The sequence below is a fragment of the Channa argus genome, chromosome 15, assembly GCF_033026475.1.
Source record: "Channa argus isolate prfri chromosome 15, Channa argus male v1.0, whole genome shotgun sequence".
Classification (NCBI taxonomy): Eukaryota; Metazoa; Chordata; class Actinopteri; order Anabantiformes; family Channidae; genus Channa; species Channa argus.
In genome coordinates, this window is record NC_090211.1 from 8,089,998 (window position 1) to 8,116,382 (window position 26,385).

The 26,385-nt window shown below is 39.8% G+C and overlaps 2 protein-coding genes across 2 annotated transcripts; one reads left to right on the forward strand and one right to left on the reverse strand.

Annotated features, from left to right (window-relative positions):
• Nucleotides 1-128: 128 nt before the first annotated feature.
• On the reverse strand, nucleotides 129-20,685 carry plcd3a (phospholipase C, delta 3a). The gene is made up of 15 exons (XM_067476275.1): nucleotides 20,349-20,685; nucleotides 12,306-12,473; nucleotides 9,160-9,388; nucleotides 6,595-6,724; nucleotides 5,872-6,097; nucleotides 4,845-5,046; nucleotides 4,607-4,751; nucleotides 4,146-4,298; nucleotides 3,912-4,064; nucleotides 3,684-3,834; nucleotides 3,430-3,546; nucleotides 2,993-3,171; nucleotides 2,378-2,513; nucleotides 1,911-2,060; nucleotides 129-1,824 (listed from the first exon to the last, which is right to left on the reverse strand). Exons 1-15 carry the CDS (start codon nucleotides 20,434-20,436, stop codon nucleotides 1,682-1,684), a joined length of 2,370 nt encoding a protein of 789 aa, XP_067332376.1. The 5' UTR covers nucleotides 20,437-20,685; the 3' UTR covers nucleotides 129-1,681.
• A 3,619-nt stretch (nucleotides 20,686-24,304) lies between these two features.
• hexim1 (HEXIM P-TEFb complex subunit 1) lies at nucleotides 24,305-26,245 on the forward strand. Its single transcript, XM_067476006.1, has one exon. The coding sequence runs from the start codon at nucleotides 24,647-24,649 to the stop codon at nucleotides 25,748-25,750; it is 1,104 nt and encodes a 367-aa protein (XP_067332107.1). The 5' UTR covers nucleotides 24,305-24,646; the 3' UTR covers nucleotides 25,751-26,245.
• Nucleotides 26,246-26,385: the final 140 nt, after the last annotated feature.

A 26,385-nucleotide genomic window follows, 5' to 3' on the forward strand; every position in this document is an offset into this window, starting at 1 on the left:
GTGGCTTCTTGGTGTGTGTTTTGACATATTTTGGACAACAACTTTAGAGTGAAGGGAAGGTTAACCTACTTTGTGTAAACGGGCTGCTGACATCTTGGATGAAAATGCATTAACAACTTGCAAAAATGAATGGTTAATCATATCCAGTAAACATTTATTAATAAATTGTCAACATCTACAACACTTATAACTACATTTTTATTAAATCAAAAGGTTAAACACCAGCCATAGGCTTTGTAACAAACTTGCAATGCAACATTAGTCATAATTAATGGCTTATAACAGATCTGAAAATCATCAGTCAATTATTTGATAACCATTATCCAACTTATTTGGTATATTTATAGCCTCATCTTACTTACTATAGGCCACTTTTTTTTATTTGGACCTTTTCCCTCCCACATTAAGTTAACTGGTCTTCTGTTCTGCAGCTTAAAATGTTGGCCTTTCAGAGGTTACTGTTGGAAAATGAACTTGTACGTTCGCTCAAACACACAGTTTCTTTCTGTTCATAGCATACAAAAACAAAAATGACTGACATAGACATTACATAGATCATATGCTTTAACTGTAATGTAAATTTATACTGTATGTGACTAGCCATTTGTTCAATACCAGAATATATTATAACCCATGTGCAGCACCTTCCACTGAACAACAGAGACTTGATGCAAGAGCCTTAAGTGATTAACTGTAGCGTGCAGTAAGTGGCAGATTGTTAAAATTATTGTTATCCGCAAGTTTCCATAAAAAGAAAGTAAGAAGAACTGGGGAAAAAAAATCATCCTCAGTAAAAGGCAGACATCCTGCATGCAGTTATCTTTAAGCCCAGTCAAGTCAAAGCTAGTTTGAACACCTTATTTTATTTACGCCTTTACATCCAGATTTTTAAGACCATATGTAAAAAAAAATCTGCAAGTTAATAGTGGTAACAGTTAAAGTTAATTTCTAAATTGTCATTTGTCTAAGAAAATAAAAAGTCTTTCTCCTTAGAGAAATTAAAAGTGCTTATGTAAGAGTGTCTAGAGTAGCAAATAAGACAAATGAAATGTTCTCTTAATGGACAATACAACCTGTGGCAATCATCGAAGCAGTACCACATCTCGATTACATCACAGTTAGTGCAGAAACATTATTTTGTTAAAACAGTTACAATTATAATTTTTAATCATAGCTATTCATATTTCAATTTGTGCTTCTAGCACTTACAATACAGCTTAAGTTACTATACTCATTTTTTAAAAGTTTAAGCCAAATACATCTAAGTCTAAGTATAAAAATGTTAAAATATTTCTCAAATCAAAATAGATCATAATGTAAAATATCTTTTACTTTGTCCACAACACAAGGGACAACTTCCTACACATGAGGGTTAAAAATACGGAAATTATCGTTTTGAATGTGAAATGTCAACAAGTTTTTCATGAACCACAATTCAGAGGTTCCCACATAGTGTCATACATTCATTATCCAGCCCGATTCAATTTATTTCCTGAGAGCCAACAAGGTTCTTCATTTCTGATAAACATTTTTCTTCATGGTTTTGTGCAGCACACATTAAAAAACTGGACCATTTGAGGTCTAGACAGGGAGATGGTCTAGCAGCAGTCCATCTCACCATATATGCAGAGCTTTTTTTCCCAAAGCCCTTTGTTGTCAGAAAATGCACCATTCTATCTGGTTATGCTCTGGCTTTGGCAATGGGCACACGTTCGGACAAAGCCTTAATGGGAACTCCTTTGCGGCTCACTTTGACATGGATAAAAAGTGTGGCAGGGGACAGACTGGAACCATCTGCCTTCAATAGGTGAACATGTCGATAACCTGAAAAAAGAACATAGCCTACACATTACAAAGCATGTAGAAGCAATGGTTGTTTTATAAACTTTAGAGTATATTTTTATGATTACCTGTGCGCAAGCTTGTGAAAGGTAAAGTGAACTGTCCCACAAAGTCATTTTTAGATGTGTGGTCATGATCTTCCACTACAAACCGCACCAGAGCCAGATCAGGAACCTGCAGCTGGAAGCTCAGAGTACAATCCCACCTTGGATTAAAACCTGTAGAGGGCACACAAGAGCTGTAAAAACATCATCCATTGCTGCACCTTTCAAATAATTAAGTCATGGCATTCAACAGGAAATAATACAGCAACAAATCAAAGTTTTGCTCTGTGTATCTAAAGGCAAAATGTCGCTATGCTGTTTTTACATAATATCAAAATAAGACAAACACTAATGCTAATCATCTATACATCTATACAGTCTTTCCATATTGCAGCCATGTAGCTGCAAGAGTAATAAAGCAAAAAATAATCATATCTCATCCTTACAGTGAATAGTATAAGGTTGTTGCTTAAACAAAATCTCACAATTACCATTATTGTCAATTCGGTGTGTTTTCTGTCTTGCATTATCAATAGCCACTCCGTGAATTTCCACCCACACTTGTGGATCCACAATGGAACTCGCCTTTTCTGTGTCAATTTTTGGAAGCTGCTGTGCAGATATTATCTAAAATACAAAAAAAGTCAGTTTGCAGATGAAATTCTAATTCGATTTAATTTCCTTTTAAGTCACAGCTTGTCAATTTCAAACATATCACATGTTTAATTTGTAAAGCCTTATTTTAGAAAACAGTCCAAAAACATTCAGTGAAAAAAGAAACATCAAGAAAAGAAGAAAGAATGAATCTCTCTTCTCTGATGGACTTATAGAGTACTGTATGTAGTGGTTGAAAATACAGAAATTAGACTAATCTAGGCTAAACAAAATTATAATATTTACAATATTTGGTGAATACAGAGCAAACATGTATAAAGAATTTGGAGCCAGTAAAATGTGTCAACCTTCTATTTGCAGATATTTGCAAAAAGAAAAAAAATGTGCTTGCAGCCATTTGCTACATAAAACTATAAAATTCAACAATGATGGAGTCTAGTCAGGCAAACAAAATGCTCTTTATTCATATTACTCCATATGTTTCCACTCACTCGTATAGTCAGCTGGGTGGGGATGTGACCGGGGCCACCTCCTGTGTTCTCTGGGTTAAAGTTGGATGTGGGGCTGCACAGGAAGCTGGGTTTAAGGATATATCCGCAGCGTCCGTTACTAAGGAATCGACCTTGGTTCAGGTCCATCTGCTCCCCAGGGGTCTGGAAGTTTAGAGCCACTACACAGAACACATAGCAAAGCCTGATCATACATGTGCCAACAGAAGCAATTCAGCATGGGTGATCACAGAAATACCATTGGTGAATCAGTAAAACAGCTTGTTGTGATGTGGGAACAATTTTTAGAAATCCATGCTCTCTAGAGAGTCAACATAACATTTCTTTGGAACCTACTGACCGTGTAAAGTTTTTCAAATTTACTGTGATTATTTGCAGCCATTGGAACAGAATCCTAGCCTCTAGACTGAAGTACTAACCCATCTGGCAGCCACCGTTCCACATTTCCTGAGGATCATAGTTGGATGATTGGAGGCGTTGGGCAGAGGGGTAGATCCGGCTCAGCTGCCTGCTGTTGTGTCTCACAAAAAGCTTTCCTGCAAATGAAAAGAAAGAAAACCACTTGCGATGATACACTAAAGGCTGATTATATTTTCTATACAATGAGCCGCTGCAAAAGAATGTGATCGTCAATAATGCCCTCTACATAATGCCAAGATGTAATTATTTATACCAGAGTCTTTGATGAGCCTGAGGGCCTCACTTTCAGAGAAAGAAGACATTTCATCTGGTGTTTTTTTAGATACATTTTCAAAGCCTTGAAAGGGGACGCTCCTGCAGTAAACCACTAAATCTGACAGTTCAGGGCTCAGCTTTGAACACACCTGGGATGAGCAAACACAAACATGTTAACATGTTGTTAAAACTTTCCAGAATTAATGACAATCTCTCCTTAACTGACCTTTGCAGGATCTTTCTTGGTTCCATTCTTATTGCTGCTTGCTAGTTCATTGTCAGAGCTTGAAGAGAAGCTGGCACAGCTGCTGGTCTTCCCTATCTGTCCCAGGTGAGACGTGTGCTTCTTCCCTTTTATCAGAATACGTCCCTTCAACTCCTGCAAGGAAATGAAATAACTGAGAATATAAAAAAATGATCCAGCGGTGTCAGTATGTGTATGTTTTGAGTATTTTTGTACCTCAGGTGAAGGCAGCTCCTTCAGCGCTTTGTCACTAAGGGGCTTGGTGAGCAGTATGCTGCCCAGGATGGTACAGAGGTGTTTGGCCATGACAGCCTGCTGCTCCACAGAACAGTGGTTCTCCAAGGACAGGATTAGAGGGTATGGGGATGCCTGCAGGGGAAAATACAGGAAAATTCTTCTACCAAGTTGGGTAAAAGGCAATTAGATCACATAACAGCAAAGCGGGGCCTACCACTGTAAAGCCATATAGAATGTTAAAACCAAAACACTGCAGTGTAGCCTTAGAGCCAAGTATGTAACCTGAAGCGGTGCAAGATGCTGTGAGGAAGTCAGGAATCTGGATTACTTTACTGACTGAGCCCTGAGCACTTATTTCATTATCAGTGAAGGCGGGGGAGGAAGCATGCATACTGTCATAGCTGAGGATTTACACCAGTAAACAATTATGTTTCTCTTACCTTAAAGCCATACTGGGCGATGGTTTCAATGACCTCCTTAAAAGGCACTTTGGAGGTGAGAGTGTGACCATGACAGATGACAGGTTCACCTTTATCTCCATCCCAACAGTCCAGCTCCACACAGCGACAGCCCTGGTGCAGAGCCCTCACAGAGACAGACACATACAATATTGATGCAAAACAGCATAATCATGGTTTAAGAAAATGTGAGGGGTTTGATGAGCATGTCTTTAAGTACCTGATGTACGGCTCTGTGCTGCTGGTGCTAGTAACTTGGTCCTTGGTAAGGTAGGTGTTGTGTGACGAAGAGATGAAGTAGTGGGCCAAGGGACGTGTCATGTCCTGGTAGACTCTGGCATGGTCAGGATTAAACACATCGTTCTCCAGTGACAGCATGTACATAGTGAAACCATTCTGTGTCATGAACTGGTTCTTCTGAGCTGCAGTAAATGGCAAAGAGTTTCCAGCAGGTCATTTATGGCATAGCGTTTTTTTCATCAACACTAATGAAAGATTATGCAACGGGTTGAAACAATAATAAAAAAGACTAGGTTACATGGAAGACATGAGAAAGTTCATCGTAAAACACAACTTGTTTTTTTATAAGCAACTTTTTAGTTGCTTTAGTTTAACAGTGGTGGGAAAACTAATGTTATTTATTGTTGTGGTGTTTCTGTGCTGTACTGCATTTATCTATTTTTTAAAATTGATATATGTGCAGATGATTTCTTGCATTCACCATCATCTACGTAAATATTTAAAAAATGTACAAACTCTCAATTCTGTTTACTAAAAGGGTTTTCCTTTTAGTGTTGTTCTGATATGACCAGTAGCTTCCCATGGCTAATGTTAGAAAACCTTAGGTAAATATTTCTCTGAAGAGCAATATCAGTAAGTTCACTGACATTATGTCTCTACTACTGTGTAGCCTGGCCTAATAGCTTCCAATACTTTCCTAATCTCAAAAAAGCAGAGAGCAAATAGTCAGCACCCAAAGCAAGCCTCATATCTATATTGTATCAGCTCAGGCCAAGCTACTGTATGCCATATTTCATATATACATATATTTAAATATTGTTTTTATTATCCTGAATGTGTTGTGGTAAAGTTTGAGCTTTCATAAAGCAGCATTTTCTGCCCTTTTCCCAATTTAGCCACAGCATATTTATTGCTGACGCTATTTTTTCAGTCAGGAGGCAGTAAGAGTTTACAGGAAAATATTGTTTTGCAACTTAAATCCTTTAATAGATGCCTTCAGGACATACCCCATTCATTGAGCTCATAGGTGAGTATCAGGCCCTGAGCATGATTCAGTGAAGCGTCCTCGCCTTGGTCTCCCAGGAAGTCACGCAGCTCAGCAGTGGAGAGCACACAACCATTACTCGAATAGTGTCTAAACACAGCATCCAACTCAGGCCGCCGCAGCAGCTCCCTGCCGAACTCCTCTATCTCTATATGATCCAGGCGGCCATCACCAGATCGGTCACATCTCTGGGGAGAGTGACAAATTAAAATATACAAAAAACTGAACACACAGCAAGAAAGATAGACAGAAATCAAACACAGTAAGCTTTTGTTTTGGGAGTGCTACATATTTCTGCTGGGGATGGCATCTCCATAACAATTCAACCCACTTACATCACCAATGCAATTTTCCAAGCCAAGCCACTATAAAAACCAGCACTTCAGCCGTAATAGAAAGCTGCAGGACATAGCAGGCAGTAATCCCCCACAACAGTGAAATAACTAGCCCTTGATTTGTTGTGGGGAATGTAAGACGGAGGGGATAAATACGTGGAGGGAGCTGGTGGCTGGCTTGCTGCTGGGTTGCTAATTAAATGCAGACCCTGGATCCCAGTGTGTCAGAGGAATGATAGTGATACAACACAAGCTAGCTAAAATAACAACCGTTCTACATTTCTGTGCGTCTATTTCTTGTTACTCTCAGCTCCTATACATGTTATACTAAAAACTCACATGACCCTGACCTTGAATAGGGCACGAGCATACTGTTCACTCAGATCAATGTTGATCATCTGCAGCAGCCGCTTGACCTCGTCATAGCTCATCTTGCCATCCTGGTTCTGATCCGCTTGCTTTAAGTATCCTCTGATCCAAGTGAAAGAGTTAAGGACAGAAAGCAGACATCTAATGACAGGGCATGCAATGAAGTCAGTTTTCTGTCTCATATTGTACAGCTTTTTGTTTATTACCTATTATTTGTGCTGGATGGGGTCCCTGTCAAGGTTCTATTTAGGTTTCTGTTGGGTTTATTGTTTGACCCTGTGCATGTGAATAAAGGCTCTGCTAATTAAATTTAATGTTTACTGGCCTAAATGTATTTACATAGGAGAAATAAAACATTTTCTATAGTTTGGGACTTGAAAAGAAGAGATTATTTACATCAAAGTGTGATAACCATCTTGGGGAGTGCTACTGCTCATGTGAAAATTGGCTCTTGAAAACTTTAATGGCTTAAGAAGGAGCTACATGAAATGGAACAAGTGAAGAAGCAGCCACAAAGAAGATGAAGACTCCAAATCTGGTATAAAAAAAATTTGGGCATGTGGAGTTAGAAAGCAGCAAGAGCTCTACAGCATCTTACTGACCTCTGCTTTAGGCTTGCAGCTTGAGGCCACAAACAGCAAAACTTCTTCTTTTCTTTTCGTCTGTTCCATTTAAGGGGACAGCACAGCAAATCATCTGCCTCCATCTAACTCTGTCCTCTGCATCCTCTTCTCTCCCACCAACTAACTTCATGTCTTCTCTCACTACATCCATAAATCTCCTCTTTGGTCTTCCTCTAGACCTCCTGACTGGCAGCTCCAACCTCAGCATCCTTCTACAGATATATTTACAGTCCAAATCATCTCATTCTGGCCTCTCTGACTTTATCTCCAAAACATCTAACATGAGCTGTCCCTCTGATGTACTTCATGAGTGAACACCTTTCCTTTCATTCTCGCTGATACTCTTTTATCACACAACACACTTCACACTTTTTTCCACCTGCTCCAACCTGCTTGCACTTGCCTCTTCACCTCTTTTTCAACACTCTCCGTTGCTCTGAACCATTGACCCCAATTACCTAAAGTCCTGCACCTTCTTCCCCTCTGCTCCCTGTAACCTCACCGTTCAAAATGGGTCCCTCTCATTCACACACATGTATTCTGTCTTACTGCAGCAAAGCTTAATTTCTCTGTTTTCCAGAGCAGACCTCCACCTCTCGAGATTTTCCTCCACCTGCTCCCTGCTCTCACTACAAATCACAATGTCATCCGCAAACATCATAGTCCATGGAGATTCCTGTCTAACCTCATCTGTCAGCCTGTCCATGACCAGAGCAAACAAGAAGGGGCTCAGAGCCGATCCTTGATGCAGACCACCTCCACCTATCTCTATCTCTCTGCCTAGCCACCCTCTACAAATCCACCTCTCCCTCTATAGTGTTCAACCTAGCATACAAGTCCTCCTATGCTTCTGTGTCTCATTGATTCATAGATAACCTCTTTCCCTGTCCACACTCCTGAACTTTCTTATTTTACCACCAACTCTTTGTCCACTTTCCTCTTTCCTGAAGACACACCGAGGACCCCCCTACCTGTCTCCCTGATCACATTAGCTGCAGTGCTCCAGTCATCTGGAAGCACCTCCAGACCACCCAGAGTCTTTCCCAGCTCCTCCCTGAAAAGCACACATTCTTCCCTTTTCAACTTCCACCACTTCGTCCTCTGCTCTGCCTCTGTCCTCTTCATCTTCCTCACCACCAGAGTCATTTTACACACCACCATCCTGTGTTGTCTGGCTACACTCTCCCCTACAATACTTTGCAGTCACTGATCTCTTTCAGATTACAAAATCTACACAAAAAGTAGTCCACCTGAGTTCTTCTACCTCTGCTTTTAAATGTCACCCTATGTTCCTGCCTCTTCTGGAAGAAAGTGTTCACTACAGCCATTTGCATCTTCCTTGAACAGCACAACACACCCTTCTAATATCACCAAACATTTTTGATACTTGTTTCTGTGCAGATATAATGCAATTACTGTAAGTTGCTTTGCATTAAACAGATTCAAATTAGTGTCATGTAATGTAACTGAATAACAGACGATAGCAACAAAAAAATAAATTACATTCATTGTCACGTGTGTGTGCAGATGTGCAGACTGTAACGCAGAAAGCCCACACTTTCACACTTTCTACTTTATAAAACAAGATAATTACCTGCTGATTTATATTTTCACAAAGGTAAAAATAAATCATATGAAAATGAAGGAGAAATACTCAGAGGAGCAAAGATTATCTTAATTTTATGCACTCTCTGATACCTATACTCATATTATTCTCTGGCTGGAAGGATTGTAATTAACGCAGATAGTTGGACTATCTTTAGACAGGACTTTTTATTGAGTCATTACTGCTCACCTTAGCTATGCCGTGGGTGTGAGATGGCACATGTGACAGCAGAGTCAGTCACCATAGCAATGCTGCCTAAGTTACACTATATTTATACTCTACATTTATTCTAGCATATTGGAAATTGGGCAGGATATTGGTCCAGTTTTTCTTTCTGAGTCATGTTGGCAACTCGCTCCTTTAAAGTGCGGAGCCCTCGCACCCAGCGCTGAGCTTCTTCTTCACAGGGGCACAGCAGGTCCAGGCTCTTCCTCGCCCCTTTGAAGACCACTGTAAAGCACTGGTTCTCCGGCAGCGACCCAGACAGCTGCCTCAGGGCCTCTGACTGGCAGCCTTCACGCACACACTCCACCTCTGTCACTGCAACTGGAAAATAGAACAGAAGAAACCTAAGAAAATATCTTAAGTCAAAATGTTTTTATGTTGTTAAGTAAACATATTAGTTTTTAGGTAATCATAAATCTCCACCAACCACAGTGACACAGCAGTGTGATTGTATAATTTAATATGTGCTTCAGATACTCAACAGGATATTTTTAAACTTCAATTTTATTGCTTGTACAGGAAACACATGTGAAAGTTGTATCTTTAGTTTCTGCTCTCTCTGCTGACAGTCAAAGAGCAGCTAATGGGCGTTATTATGTCAACATGATGACTACAGCTAATACGTAGATATCAAGCAGGTTTGATGTTTACCACATTCATGTTGTTGGTAGCAGAAAGCATAAGGGTTGTACAGAGGACACAATATATTTTCAAACAGATTAAAAATCAAACATATGGTATTTCAAAGATTAAATATATTTTACTATATGTTAATGAATGAATTACATCTTGTAAAGACATGACAATAATGTTCACAAAAACGGTCACAAAGCCAAATGTTTAGTCATGAAACACATATTCAAGTCTATGTCTAATGCTGAGTATCTAACAAGCACAACATGACCACATGAACCACATGGTTTTGTTGCAGTTCTAACCCAAATATTTGAAATATACTGATATTAAATCTCTGAGTTATGGCCAAATGTTGAAGACACATGCCTCATAACAGCAGCATCCTTGGTTTGAGGCCAGAATGCGGCCTTAGGTCATGCCCTGTCTCTCCCCTTAAGATTCCTCTCCACTTGGTAGATTTTTTTTTTTAAATCTACCAAGTGGAGTGGATCTTCAAAAGTCTGTAATTATTGTCTAGGAACCACTGGTGTCTGAACAATATTTGAAGGCAATCCAACGAATAGTGTGGGAGAAAGGAACAAAGTGGTGGATTTACAGAGGTTTAACATGTTTTACTCTTAGCCTTGAATTTCCTGCCACTGGACAGTTTTCAGCCTTCCTGCTTCTTTGAAACAATCTATTCTTTAGTTGAGGTGTACCCTACTCTGCAAATACATGCTATAAAAGGGGAATTAATCTTGGTAATTGAGTAGGAGTTCATGGATAACATTGACCACTCGGTCAGTGAAGGCAACCCTGCCCAGAAAAGACACTGGCACACATGGACTACTAGCTGATCCTATCACAGTCACAATGATTCATTCGGCACAGGAACTAATGTACTTCTGCCCTGTGATACCTGTAGTGTGGTGATCACTCAGTAGGCCAGTAAGAAGAGTCTGTCCTGACAACACCTTCATTCTCTTATTGGACATCATAAAACCTTTGCTGTCAACAGCCACATTCCCTGTTTGTGGTTGTCTCAGAGACATGGTAAAAATCACATGTATGTGTAGATGTGGTGTAGAGAGCAACAGCAGAAGTGTTGGTATAATGCCATGTCTATTCACACATAAGAGACTCAGCATTAAAATGCAGACATCAGATCACACTAGACCTGGAGAGGAGCCTAGAGCTTAGAAACGAGAAAGCAAGCCAGGACTTCATCCTGCACTCACACAAACACAGACAGAGACATCCTCAGCAGTCTGCCAATGGGGCATTATCAGTGTTTGTCCTCTGAAGTGGTCAAGCTGGCCTTACATAGCTTGTTGTCATCATTGTAATTGAGTCATTCATTGAGTGAATCATTGAGTGTTACACGCTACTACTCTTTGTTTGGCTCAGCTGCAGTATAATCAAAACAGCCTTCATCCCCACTGTTCACCCACAAACCTGCCCATGAAATATGAAATGTTTTATCTGCCTACTTTGGATCTTTTAAATGCCCCTACACTTTAGACTTTCTCACAGAGTCTAGTCTCTTTTTTTAAATACTGTTGATGTGTATAATGAAAAAAATGAAATTTCCCTAATGAGGTTAAAAAAGCATATATGTTCCTCCTCAACAACCATCATCTTATATTATTTCTTAATTACTTACCTGCTCAGTTAAATCTCTTTCTTGGTCTTTTATTTTTTTAAAAATATAGATTTATTTATTAAAATCTACATTTGCCACTTACCTAATACAAAAACACCCACATTGAGTCTGTGGATTATTACAAGTACCATGTACATTGCTTTGATAAATGCGTAACCCTGCTGGGTTTTTCATATGTATATTATTGTTGTGGCAAACAAAAGCACGTGGTCATGGGTGGAACAAGTCTGAGCCACAGAGATTTGAAAACATGTGGCAAAAAAAAATGAAACTATTTGAATAACATTCTGATCAGCTAAAATAGTAAAATAAACAGAGATCTGCCTCACAACCAAATGATTCATATTTACATTACCGTAACAAAATAAGCCCAGTTATATAGGATGGCCTTCTGTGCATTGGGAGAACATGTATTATTGGTGAGGTTATTTCAGACACACCATCTGATCTGCATGTTACATTTCATGTGTCTTTTGTTTCATGCTTGGTGCATATGTTTTACATAATCATTAGTTAGCCATTTTACAAAGCCCATGATTAGTCTCCTTGCTTACTAAGGAACAAGAAACTGCATTAACAAGGCAAATTAGAGCAGAGGCCATGAGGCAGAGCCAAGATTTAACAACTCGGAACAATAATCAGGCTGAATAGTCACGTTGACTCTCACTGAACTGGTGGAGGGCCTAGTCATCTGTGAATAAGTATCCCTCCAGGCACAGCCCTTTTCTCCTAATCTGATATTATTCAGGTTCCCTCTCTCTTTTGGTTGGAGAGAACAAATTCTTAATCATGACAAATCTCACCTTCAGTCCATTTTTTCTTTCTTTACCTCCTTCTTCTACCTCCTTTAATAACCAAAGGTATTTTGCTTTTGTCAATTTGCCTGTTTTCCAAAAAAAATCCTCAATCCTGAAGCTGCTTGAGCATCTGACCTCTAAGCAGAGTTTCAGTCCTACTCACATGTCTGCTGGGCTTTGGCTTTGCGGGAGGTCTTAGTTGACTCGCACCACACAGTGAGTCCGTCCTCCATCAGCCGCAAAATTCGGCTCTTTTGCCATCTTGGAGAGCGAACTTTAACCATGTTGGAGCCCTTCATCATCACACGTATGTCCTCATTGTCCATAAGTCCTTAAGAGTGCAAACACACACGCAAACCAAAAAAGGGAAGTTATATTAGACAGTAATGATTCATTTTGTCGTTATGCCTCTGCAAGTTGAGTTTACAGCACACGGGCTACTATGCACGAGTTCTTAGTACATCTCACAATAGTGGCAAATTCCCTAAAGCTTATAAAGCAGAAGTCAAGCAATTAAAACTAATAGTAATGTTACCTGTATTAAAAGTGTTAGAAAAACGCACTTTTACGGTGAACAGTGGTTGTTGCACTGAAAAATAACAAATACAAACAAATTCAAAAGCCACTTATATCTGAAAAGACTGAAAACTTTAGAAAAATTAACATAATACTGTAAATTCAGAAGAATACTGAAAGAAACACTGAGATGCAACTCATGATTGAAAGGCTGAAAGTTACAGCCAACTTTATTGTTCATACTAGTTCTCCCTATTCATTATCAGCAAACAAATATTTAATCTAGAATTATCCAATCATAGCTGCTTGGAAAGATGCAGAGAATAAGAATGATGGTGTGAATCATCAGGCGTAAAAGGGTTGCAGCAAATGAGAAAATAAATGGTGAGAGCATTAACCCAAGAGATGCAACAACCTGGTGAAGAATATGTTAGAGCAAGGGTGTGTAGTATTACTAAGAACATTATGTCATCCTTATGAAAGACAAATGGCTCTGGAAAAATTGTTATTCGAATTTAATAGACATTTTTACAGGAGCTGGGTATGATTAAAACTTGCTACCAAATATATCATTTCTTACTTTACTTTTCTTACTGCTTGTATTGAAATTTAGTTACTTTGTGTCAAATTTGCATATAAAATACATCTTTTATATACACCCGCTTTCAATCTTTTTTGCCTTTTGTTTTAGCTAGCATGGAGTGATCAGGTATCCACAATTTAAAAAAATAATTCATAGGAAACTATTCCAACATTTAGGCTAAACCCAAAGAAAATGTATGCAAATTCATATTGTGGAAATGGTATTAAATGTGTCAGATAGTTTGCAAAAATAAACTGCTTTGAAATTCACAACGATATAATGAAACTGCAGTTTTACAGTGCAAGCGTTAATAAAGGACATTTTGACACACCTTATAGGAATGAATGGGACCTTCTGTGTTGTTCAATTCCGAAGCCTAAACAAACTGTCCTTGTCAAATTATTCTTTAGAGCTTAGTCTCTTCAGCTCACCTTTAAAACTATGTGCAGACACAGTTGGCATTCTTTCGTTCTCTTTCCCTTATATCACAGTTAAATCCTCATATTGTCATTGCCAAATGGCTCACAGAGCTTCTCAGAGGGCCCCTGAAGCTACAGGACAACAAAAACTGCTTTCAGGTCCTCTCCTGTTGACCAAGACACAAACTGAGTGCAGTGGAGGATTTATCCGCATTAATAAACACAAAGAGATCAGCCTGTAACAACCAGTTTTTTTTCAAGCTGTCACGACATGCAATGAATTCTTACACACAATGCACAAGAACCTGATTATACTGCATGTCACTGGTTAAGCTAAGGCACCAAAACTGCCCTAACTGCCTCTGACTCATTGTACTCCACCGCTTCTTCTTTTCAGCCTCAACCACATTCTTGCATTCCTGCCTGCATCATTTTATTATCTCAGTGAGCCAGATCAAATGAGCACTTGAGAAAGTTTGCAGATGTTGTCAGAAAAACTATTTACACATTCTCAGTTCAGTTAAGCAGTAGCACACTAACATTTTGATACACTACATGCTCCCGAAAACCCTCTTCATACGTCTGTAAATAGTGTCACGTGTGTTTATTCAGGCTAGAGAAGTGTTTAGATCATCTCCTGCAGAAAATATGTTTGACTTCTTTATCAAAAAGACCACGTCACCTGGTAGAGACAGGTATGATAGAGAGAAGTTTGAGAAAAGCAGAGAAAAGAGAAAAGGATATGGAACAAAGCTTACAAAATGCTTACAAGCGTTTGTGTGAACCCAGTGAGGGAATTTCAAGATATTTCACAGGATAGTGATAACTGGTGGTGCAGCAGAAAAGGTAGAATTCATCCACTTGGGACCATGAATGTACAAATTGTATAGTTCTGCATCTAATAATTGTGAAGATATAACAAAGCCTAACAAAGTTGCGGGTGACCAACTGTGACCACACCTTAAACCTTTTAACTTATGGTTGATTTGTGAACAATAAGTTAAAAAGAAAAAGTGTTTTGCTGGATAAGCATTGACACGCCAATGAATCCCATAAGGCGTATTTCTCTAAGGCTGTATTAACACTGTAAACAGCATGGAAGCATCCAACTGTGGAAAAGATCAAAAAGAAAACAACCAAGTCAGCTGGTCAGTAAGAGATTGTGTCTGCGTGAGCTCTCTTCACTCTGCCTCACATACCAGCTCCTCCTGGGACACGGTTCACATTTCTCTCAGCATAACAACTGTCATAAGAGACAGCTAGCGAGGATTCTACACTTGCATAAAGACAGACAAGTTAGGGTGTCGATATGATACAGCCAATGAGCCAATTAAAGTTTCTCTGGCCCACAGCTGTTCCCACAGAGTGGGTCAGGTGACAGGATGATAGGACAGACTTCTATGCATCTGTTAATGCAAGTTCAAATCTTCACCAATAATAAAACTCCAATCTGACAGTTAAAGGATAATATGAGAAAAGCTCAAACAAAAAATATGCTGAAAATCGGAAATGTGTTTTATTTTGAAATTCAGACTTACTGCCAATGGAGTTTGGAAAGCACCAAACTTTTTGTTTTCAGTTATAAATTAGCAGCTTTGTTACAAATTACCATTAATAAGTAAATTATACACGCTCTGTCTTTATTAATGAATGACACACCATTCATTTCTCATTAATAAGCATAATATAGCCTAAACCAACAGTGAGCAGGCCACAAACACAGTGAGGGACTAATTATGCAGCTACTTGACATCTATTAAATGTTATTTAATGTTATTTAAATATTTACCACTGCTAATATGATATTAAGTTTCGAGTTTTCTGCTCAAGTTTGAAAAAACAAGCTGAAAAAAGTTTGTCAAAAGATACTTTAGGTACAGATATGTATTCTACACAAAATTTTGATCTGATGTGTAAATCACATCTCACTAGTCTGAAGCCCAGGGATCTTTAGTTTTTAGGATTCCTCTCTCTACTCTACTCTCTACTCAATGTTTACTGACGAAGGGGAAAAAAATGAATGAGAATACCAGATTGTGTGAGCTGTGTTGCTAGTTAGGAGTAGAAATGAGCTGCACTTTCTGTTGAATTGTTTGCTACTATGATTTATGTTGTGCAGATGATTAAAACCTGCGATGGTTGCCTGATTTTCATACAATTAATTTTTTCAGAAAAAGTAGGCAAGAGAGTCTTCTCATTAGAAGTCCCATTAGGAAATTAGATAATAACACAGTATAGGTTATTAACAAGCTTGGTTCTAAGTTATTACCAGGACTTATTGTACACATGAAAAGTTTTACAAGCTGTTTGTTTTACAATCTGTTTTGAGCATTATAATTGTGTTAAGTGTGTCAGTCTAAATAGTGACATTACTAACTGAATGCCAGGGCTACGTTCCTAAGTGTCTGTCCGACCTGTTATCACATTTCAACAACAATCACAGAAACATAAAACCTAAATCATTGCATTAATAAAGCATTTAACAATGTGTTTGTGTCAGTTTCCTTGAGTGGGTTTTTCTTTATTTCTGAAGTCTTTGTAATGTTGTTTGAACACATACATAGCATTGTGTTTGGTTTTGCATTCATAATGTGAGAAGGACATCATATACAATAACAACTCCAGGAATTCATTCACTGTGAAGATCATTTAAGCAACACTGTCTGTTTCCTAAAGCAAACACATTCAACCGGTATAGATCTGTGAAATCGTGCAGTACAGTAGCTCCAGGGTAACATTTATCTGAGGGCTTGAAATAGTTCAGAACTATTTGAACTAACATGTATAACTAGTCCTGTGACACAGTATGATGCCAACCCCTCAACTAAATAATTTCAGTAGAAGAAACCATAGAATGTTTTCCATTTGATGTAAGGGAGGTTTAAAAAGTTGCTTAGGGTTACTTCATTGACACAGTAGCAATAAAAGGTTGAAGTAATGATGGGATGGACCACTGGCTTCATTATTTAGCATTGGCAGAATTCTTAAATATAGTTGTGAACACAGACTGTATATACAGATGGACGACATGACAAATTTCCAGTGAAGCAACAAGAACTCAATCACCCCCCTGGTGGCTGGTTGCCGTTAAAAGTCGACATTAGTGAATGGGACATAAGCCAAATTTAAAAGTAAAAATCTAATAAGTGTTTATCAAGGGCAGTTTCTGTTATTTTTGCTAGATATTATCAAGCTATTTGGTATACAAATGGCCAGTTTCTGACAAGCTACTTTTAAGAAGTTTTTTACTAATATAAAACAGGATTTTCTTAGAATGATTGACAGGTTTGATTTACAGTCACTGCTCTGACAACACAGCGAAGTGAACAAAGCTGACACAGGAGAGTGAAGGTTGGCATTAAATTATTTACTTTTTCATTTTCTTATTTGTTGCGAATGGACTAAACCAAACTGCTGCTGCAGTGAACTGTCTACGGTCTGGGTCTTTCTAGTGATTTTAGTAGTTTGCTGGACTGCTGGACACATAAAAAAACAAAACAGCATTTTACTTTCATATATTTCATTTTTCTATTCATCCATCAGCCCATTGGCTGAAAAGAAATGAAATATTTTTCAATTAAAATTAACATTATACAGCACCGTAATTAAAACAGATGAGATACTAATGGTTAACTGTAAAGGACGCCCTCACTTTCTTTTCTAGTTTGGGTAGTACATGTACATAAATGGCATTAAACTTCCCTCTGACTTCCTTATGTTAAAATATCACTACACCTCTAGCTGAAAAATGCCTCCAGATGACATCAATTGGAAGGAGCCTTCAGTTCACATTATGTTTAACTAACCCCATCTCACCGATGATCGGTGCCAATGAGTTAACCTGTTTTGACCGCAACTCAACACCTACGTTAGCTAGGTCTTCTGAAAACACCTGAACTAGCAGCTCTGACACTGTCCAGCGTGAAAACTAAGCTTCAGTGTACGCAACATGGACACAAAAGACACATTTGACAGTTAGACACTTTTACAGCAAGAAAAGCCAAATTTAGTGACAAAAAGACTTTTTAGAGTACATACTTGGATTTTAGTTTATATGGTTATTTCCTTGTATCATGTAAAACTATTGTGTAAAATTTAAAGACAGTATTTGTACAGTTATGAAGCATTAGTGTAAAACACTTTGTTAGTGACCATTTGCTTCAAGAATCCAGAAGACCCGTCTTCAGCTTTTACAGTTTATTTATTCAAATTTGCAGGAATTTAGTTCTAAAATGTTATCTCTAATTTACTCTTCTGCTGATAATGTTATTTATGTCAAAGTGGTCAGCTGTTGATGGAATTTAATGCAATTATAAGTAAGCTACTTCTGTAATGTGGTTGGTTTTACATGAGAATAAAGAAAGAGTTAAATCAACTCAAGTTCTTAACACCACATTAATATTATGGTGCAGAACACTCATCCCAAAAATGTTTTTAGAACTCACTTATCTACGTGACAGCAGCCCAATATTAGAAACATAACTAAATATAGTGCAGCTGAGTGAATCCTCAGCAGCAGGTTTATTCATTAGACAGATCTTTATTAATCTGTCTAATGGTTTTAATACCTACACATAGAGTAAAATAGCAGTGTTAGGTTACCACACGCCTTGCAGCAAAAACGTCTTCTTTAATAAAAACAATGATGCTGGTCCAAAAAAAATAATCCTGGATATACTGTACCTGCATCACAACACAATGGCCAAATGGATTATAAAGCCTTTGCACAAAGTGAACACACACCTCAAAGACACAGAAGTCTGACGAATAAAGCATCACATGCTAACATCGGCTAAGGCTAACAGCAACCAAACTTACTGAAACCAAAATTTATTTAAAGCCAATAAACACAATCAACTTTCTGTTCCAAACATATTACTCCACTGTGAGAAAAGTTAAGGTGATCGAAGCCATCGAAGCTTCTACGGTCTGTGTTATTCTGCCTCTCAGCTCGAGAGATGCCCTCTGTAACTCAGAATTTTGTTCTTGAAAATCGTGTGTTCAAAGCTGAAAAAATGGGCAAGTGTATGAATTTGAGCAACTTTACCCAGGACGAAACGTGATGGCTTGACAACTAGGTCAGAGCAACGCCACAACTGCAGCTTTTGAGGGAAGTTCCCAGTCTGCAGTTGTTAGAACTATGGGCATCCAATGCTTATTGATGCAAACGGGGCGCAAAGGCTGGTTTGTGTGGTTCGATCCAGCATAGGAGCTAATGTAGCTCAAATTACTGAAAATTCATAATGGCTCCATTAGAAAGGTGTCAGAACACACCGGGCATCACAGTTTGTTGTGTATGGGGCTGTGTAGCTACAAACCGGACAGGGTGCCCATGCCGACCACTGTCCACTGTCTACACAGATATATGCGTCATCATATTTGCATCACTTACCTGGGAAAGAGATGACACCAGGATGCACTACTGGAAGAAGAAAAGCCGGTGCAGGACGTGTGATGCTTTGGGCAATGTTCCGCTATGGCCATACAATTCATGAGGATGTAACTTTGACATTAACCCCCTACCTAAACAACCTAGGAATCAGTACTACCTGATGGTATTACTGACTTAGTGGCTTATTGCAGCACGATAATGCGAAAATTATTAAAGAATGGTTGGAGAAACAAATCATGTTTGCTTGGCCTCCGAATTTTCCTGATCCCAATCCTGAGCAACCGTGGGATGTCCTGAACAAACAAGTCAGATCCATGGAGCCTCCACCTCACAACTTACAGGACTTCAAGCAGCTGCTACTGAGTGCTTGGTGACAGAAACCACAGCACACCTTAAGGTGGGTGGTCATAATGTTTTGGCCGATTGGGTCCAGATACATTCATTGTAATAAATCTATTGTTAACGTCCCAGATACAGTTAACAGATTTTGCACCTGTTACGTGCACTATTAGCTGTGGTGCTGACTTGCAGACATACAGAAGTTCTGACAGGTGCCCCGTCACTGCTCAGCAGGTGTCTATTTTGGGCGAGGTGTGACCAGTACATAAGAGGGCTTGTGTGGAGAGGCAGCAGCCTATCTGTGCTGGACTAAGAGGGAGTAGGCTTGGATGGGAATGGTTAGGATCCTGAATCACAGCAGTGAACCAGTGAGCAATTCATCTCTTCAAAAACACATGATCACTTCAGCTACACCCACACGCTGTCCATTTCACCTCTGTTTGATGTGTCACTGAGCTGTCATCTCTTGACGTTCAACAGATGGTGTCATTTTAAATAAAAACTGCTGGACATGTATTTATACAGTTTTCTACACTACAGGGTTGATGAGCAGACAATTTAGTTTTTATAGTTTACAATTTTTCTAGTAAATATGAAAACACTAGTTATATACATTAGCAAAGTGAACATGTGAACTAAAATAGGGTCAAAGCCCCTACTGAATAATTACTGAATACTGTAAACAATAGGAATGTTATGTGATATACCGTAAAATACCGTACAGCTTAAAAGATGTTTATATTAAAAAATGTGAGGTGAATACTGGGTAAACTGCACAGGACAAACACACATCACTAAAGACACCCTCACTCTCAAACACACACCACAGACAACAACATTAGTACTTATAGGAATATAGAATATCTATAAGAATATTCGCGTTTCCTTTCTCAGACCGGACCGGACAGTTGGGACAGTAGACGGGACATCACAGGTTGATCGTAAAAGTTTCCTTACCTAACCTTCTGAGGGGGTCCGTCGTCTTCTCCACAACTTTCTTCCCCTGTTCTCTGGGTCCGGACGGGGACTTGCCGCTGCCTAACATTACTACAATTTACGGAAACTCCAGCGAAAACAACTGCAGGCTGCAACCCCTAATCCTGGAGCTTTCCCCGGCTGAGTCCGGGAACAGTATGAAGTCTGAGGGTGCAGGTGTCTTCCCGAGAAAGACCCCGATCAGAGGGCGAGACACAGCAGAGCACCTCAGTTATTCCTTTCCCACATGAAAATGTTCCCTCCCCGACTCTGCTCGCCATGCCTGTACGTAATATGACTCCAAACAAAAAGAGCCACTTTACGCACCCCCACCTCCTCCTGGCCAACCACAGACTGAGCAACACGAAGCAGAGACTGTGAAGCCCCCACCCGCATACATTTAATATGTGTGGACACATTTATCTGACTTCTTTTGATGCTTACGTAATTTTGTCGTTTCTGTTTAAGACCGTTTAGAAGCTCTGTTTTTGGACCTTTGCTTAGTTTTACAAGTGTTAGAGTCGTGTCGTGAGGAGCCCTGGACCATGTGTACAAAGCACAAATTACTTATCACATCTAAAGTTTGTTAGTTGGTCCGTTTAATTCGTTTTCACACTGTTACATAAACCAATTCTTTGTCGGACTTCACTTCTCTTCTGTGTTATGAAAATAATGGATTTTCAATGAGAGACAAACGCCACAATATGCCAGAAGACATGCATGGTAGCTTATTGTTATCTTCACTTCTTAATTACAACTGTGTTCTATAAAATATTTTAGGGTGAAAAATATATTTGAAAACGTTATTTTTGTTAACTTACATACATTGATGTCACTGCCTGCTTTGCTAAGAAAAAAAAAAAAAGATAAGAATTGGTAACACACCGGGGACAGAAAAGAGCCTTCACATGAACGAGAAAATAATCCTATCCAATTTTTTGGGAATGAATTAGGAGACAGCGCCCCCTTTTGGTTACTTAGAGTAAGGTTAGAGCTAAGGTCTTAACAATAATCAATAGTGTATCAGAATCATTTTCTGCTGCCCCTAACTAATGCATGTGCACGCAGTGTCTCTTTGAATTGTGATGTATTATATGAGCGTGAGAGAAGTGGGAAGGGGAGCACTTACCCAGAGAACTGGCTGTAAACTAAATAAGTTTTTGTAATAGAGTTATAACAGAGCATAGAGGCAAAGAGCTCAACTGGGGGGGTTGAAGGTGGTTCTGTCCAAAGAATTCAATGTGATCTTCCTTGATCGCCAACCATCCGTGAGCTCACATGGCAATGTAAGCACACACACACACAAACATATCAACAAGCTGGTTTGACAGGGTGGGTTGAGTTGTGCCTAAAGGGATGTGTTTCTTTCACTTTTTTCTGCAGCTGATACATGCAGTGCATGGCCCAGCCGTCTGTCTGTCACTCTTGCAAGAACACCAATCTGGACTTGTTGTCATCAAGAAAATCTAAACAGCAAGTCCTCCTATGCTCAGCTGGACAACAGCCATTGCTTAAATTTACACTTCAAGGCCACATGTAGGCCCCAAAACAATGTCTATCTTTCATCTCCTCTCGATTGCGGCTACAACCATGTTAGACAGGGTGAGATTAAGTCATGTCTGCTAATCCCTTCAAGCTGTGATCTATGCAGGAGCAGCTGTGGTTCTGTAGCTGCACTGCTCCTTGATTTGAGAATATGGGAACCCTTGGTATGATTTCTCAATCTCCATGGTCATTAGGTTTCATATTAACTGGAACATATCAGCTCTTCCTCAAAGGAGTCCCAGCGTAACTTGCTTATTTCCCAGAGCTGAAACTCTGCCTGCTTCTATTAGTAGAAACAGTAGGCCTGTGTTGTTTGTAGCCATTGAATTCTCAGTCTTTACAAGCAGTATTAGGATAGACCAGGCACCTACAATAAGAGGTCACAGACTGAAAAACCTATTTTCTTCTAACACTAATAGAAGCACACTGCTTTGGGAAAACTGCCAGCAAAGTGTGTGTGTGGTATTGTGGAACGTGCACAGCTAAAAATGAAGTCAGTGTATTAAGTAATGGTGAATAGTAGAACAATGATTGCTGAAACATTCCTTCATGTGCCAGTATATCCAATGTGCTGGAGAACAATGAACAACTGGTATATTAGTAAAAAAAAAAAAAGGGGTTGACTTTTTTCAAACAGTAGTTTAGATTGTTTATTTTAAACATCCTGATAATAATTATAATAGAACTATATGGCCATTTAGCGTTTGAAACCCACTAGAGTTTGCTAACGTTAAGTAGTAGCCAACTACAAGAAAGCTGGTCCCTGGTCTTGCAAGGGACTGTCTACGTCCTGAAACTGAAATAGTTCATCGAAGGTTTCATGCCACGAATCAGCGTGAACAATGGCTGCGTATTGATCCACCAATGTTATCACATGATATAACTTATGTTGCTCCGATGTCAAAGTCGAAATATGAACGGTGAATTTTATCGCAATTGCGAGATGTGAAATTCTGAGAAGAAGGATTACTTTCCAGCAATTACCCTGACCCACTATAAACACATTGGCCTAGTTAGCAGATAGCTAACGTTAGCCATTTCTTTAGCTGCTAGTTAGTTATGTTTGTCGAGTTTGTTGGCCTTCTCTGTAGCCGCATCAAATTAGATGATTGAGAGACAGTTTGTTTTATTGTGATTGACTTTATTCACTTGTTTGGTGCGGTGTAGCGTAGGCTTTTTAGCATTAGCTAGCCTAGCTTTATGTTCAGTATGGTGTCTATCGTTGCAACGTTACTGGTCCTGGTTTGAAAAATGTCGAGATATCATGGCGCTGACCATAGTGCATATGGCTTTTACACTTTATGAATTGATACAATGTTTGACTTGGGAGCGACACCAAACCGCGCTTGTTTACTAACCAACGTTACCGTTAGGCTAACGTTAGCTAGCTAGCTTATCCTTAGCGGTTACCACAACACCAGAGTGTTCAACTAGCGTTAAACACTGCGTCTTAGAACATGTGTTGCATATCAATGCTGAAAATTGATCAGCAGCACTCCTTCCGCTAGTAACAGGATTATCTAGCAAGTGTGATATCATCTGACCCACCCTTAAACAACGAGGGGGTCGAAAGTGTGCTCGCAGCCGGAGCTTCACTATAAATGTCGTTTGTTTACGCTGATTCCACAGTTCCCCCGAACCCCTCCCCCCCCTACGTATCACTCCGCAAACCACCACAAAATATTCATACTGAAACATTTAATGATCAACCAAGCGCCACAATGACACGTTTTAATGCCACTAAACATTACAAATCATTGCATTGTGAAACGAAGCTGTATTTACTTATTTTTTTTACATTAACATTCAAATCGGACTAGTTTCCGTTCGATATTTTCTTACTTTTGCCTAAAACACAGGAGGGTTTTCATTTCGATATCAGCTCGACATAAAGCTGCGGGGCCAGTAAATTAAAACAAGACACAGTGTCGTACTTATAAAATCTGCTGATTTGCCTTAGTACTAACAATGTGTCATTCGAAAATAATTTAGTTAACTTGTATTTTGTAACTTCTAGTCACACCCCCTATGTTTGTAGATGGTAGCGTCCAAAAATATGTCCCGAACTGCTTTCTTGGTGTGGATTACGTACTTTTGATTGATTATTGGGCTGCCCAATGAGAAAATACTTAAAGCTTAGCAACAGCACTCTAGTCTTCTTGACCAATCAACAAAGAGAGAGGTGCACTTCATTGTGCTAGAGATCCTGCAATTTCATTGGTTGAAATGTTTGTCCGTTATAGTGGCCTTGTGGACTATGTAGTTTAGTGTGACGTTCTAAGCTACTGTTTCACAGCGATAAAAACGACAAATCCCACAATCCATCAAGAGTTAGAAGCCGTAGCATGCGCACGACTAGAGGCGGAGTTCCTATATAAACACGAGCTCCCTCTTCTTGAGTAGCACACTGGACACTGTTGTGACGAAGGAACGTGGTCTCCGGGTGAACCAAAGCTTTGACAGCATCGAAACAGTTAATGGTAGTTAGCGACAGTTGCTCCGACAAACCCTTGGAGGAGTAACAAGTGTTTACTGTTCGGAAGTTTACTTTGACTTTGCAAGAGTTTGTTTTCAAACAAACAAACTTTCTTTAGGGATTGCGGCTCATTCAGGAATACGCACATTTCGTTTAAATCAGGTTTAACGTCTTTTAAAGAACTTAGAATCACAGTTTTTAATAGCATGACCATCATCTAAAATGCGCTAAGAAGGGGCCATCAGATCGGATCATCAGGATGACAGAGCCAGCAGAGCAGACTCATTATCTGAAAACTTCAGGCAGCCCATCAGGTGGGAGCCGCGGAGACGCTTTGGAGCATCTCCCAGCCAGCGACCATGGTGGACCTGTTAACGGCGACAGGGGGCGACAGAGAGACCAGAAGCAGTGCGAGCAGCGGGCGGAGAACTGTGGGGATGTCAACACAGACAAGTTGTGGCAAATTGAAAGCGGACAGGAGATGTGCTCTGCCGTAGCAGCCGGAAACGAGTTCCCAACGTGCCCGATTGCAGCTCAGCCTCATCAGAAACGCGGTTTTAAAGAAGCGGGTGGTACTAATCACACGACACAGGAGAAAAACGGCGAAGACACACCGGTGCAGGAGACTTTAAACCAGGTGCAAGAGGAGAGTTTGCACATCGACTCCGACACAGGCGTAGACGCACGTCTGGGCAAGAAGAGACACAGACGCAGGACCTCCAAAAAGAAGCGCAACTGGAAGCCTTATTACAAACTTTCCTGGGAGGAAAGGAAAGCCCTGGAAGAGAAAGAGACTGCTCGGGCTTCACGGCTGAGAGAGGAGATGTTCGCCAAAGGGCTACCAGTGGCCCCCTATAACACCACCCAATTCCTGATGGACGAGCACGACCGAGAGGAGCCCGACCTCAACACCGAGACCGGGATCAGGCGCCCCTCGGGGGTCGGTGGTCGCATGGAGGATACGGGTAGCGAGGAGGATCTCTTCGATAACGACGAGGAGGACGATGATGACGGCAGCGGTGGGGGCAGCGACGGCATCGGGAGACCCGGGAACGCAGGTGGGGAGTTTCTCCAAAGAGACTTTTCCGAGACGTACGCGATGTACCACGTCGAGAGCCTGCAGAATATGACCAAGCAGGAGCTAGTGCAGGAGTACCTGGAGCTGGAGAAGTGCATGTCCCGGCTGGAGGAGGAGAACAACCGGCTGAGACGCGCCTTGGAGCCCGGAGGTCTGACAGTGGAGAGCTCACTGGTCCGGCTCCAAGAACTGGAGAGGGAACTGGAGAGACTCAGGGCCCAAAACACTGAGCTTCTCCTGCAGAACCAACGGAATAAGGACAGGGGTCAGGTCACTACCAACTAAAGGACACAGATCATGTAGAGCAAACCCTTTCAAAAAGGTAAAAACATGGGACTACTGCATTTTACTTGTCATAATTTTTTCTGTAATCTGTTTGTCATCTGGACGATGAATATTTGCATTGCAATGCAATACTTTCTATTTCTTTTCTATTTGGACTGTAGATTGTCCTATTGATTTTGTTTGTTTTTTCTGTTTTTTTTTTCCAAGGAGAAATGTAAATATTTCAAACTTAAGATTCTTTTTATAAAGAGAATGTATCTGACAACACAAAAATGTTTTGTTTCCCGGGAGAAAATTCTTAGCTATCAGTTCATAAATAGTATTTCATTTTTGAACTTAAAAACGGACATTGTATGTTGCAATCCCCTAAAATCAAATTGAACAAATTACATCTAATTGGGCCAGTTTGCAAAGAGTAATTTGCAGGAGTAAATTCCAGTGAACATTTTAACAGTTGTGTGTTAACATAAGTTCCAATAAAACTTTGAAATTCTGTTTAAATCTGTCATGTGTTTTAACGCCTGCTTGAAAACACTGTATTTAGTTTCTGTCAGCATGCAAATAATCAAAGGTTTTCTAGTGAGGATCCTGAAGTGGACTGGACAGACGACATCAGTGGGGTCTGAATACTGACC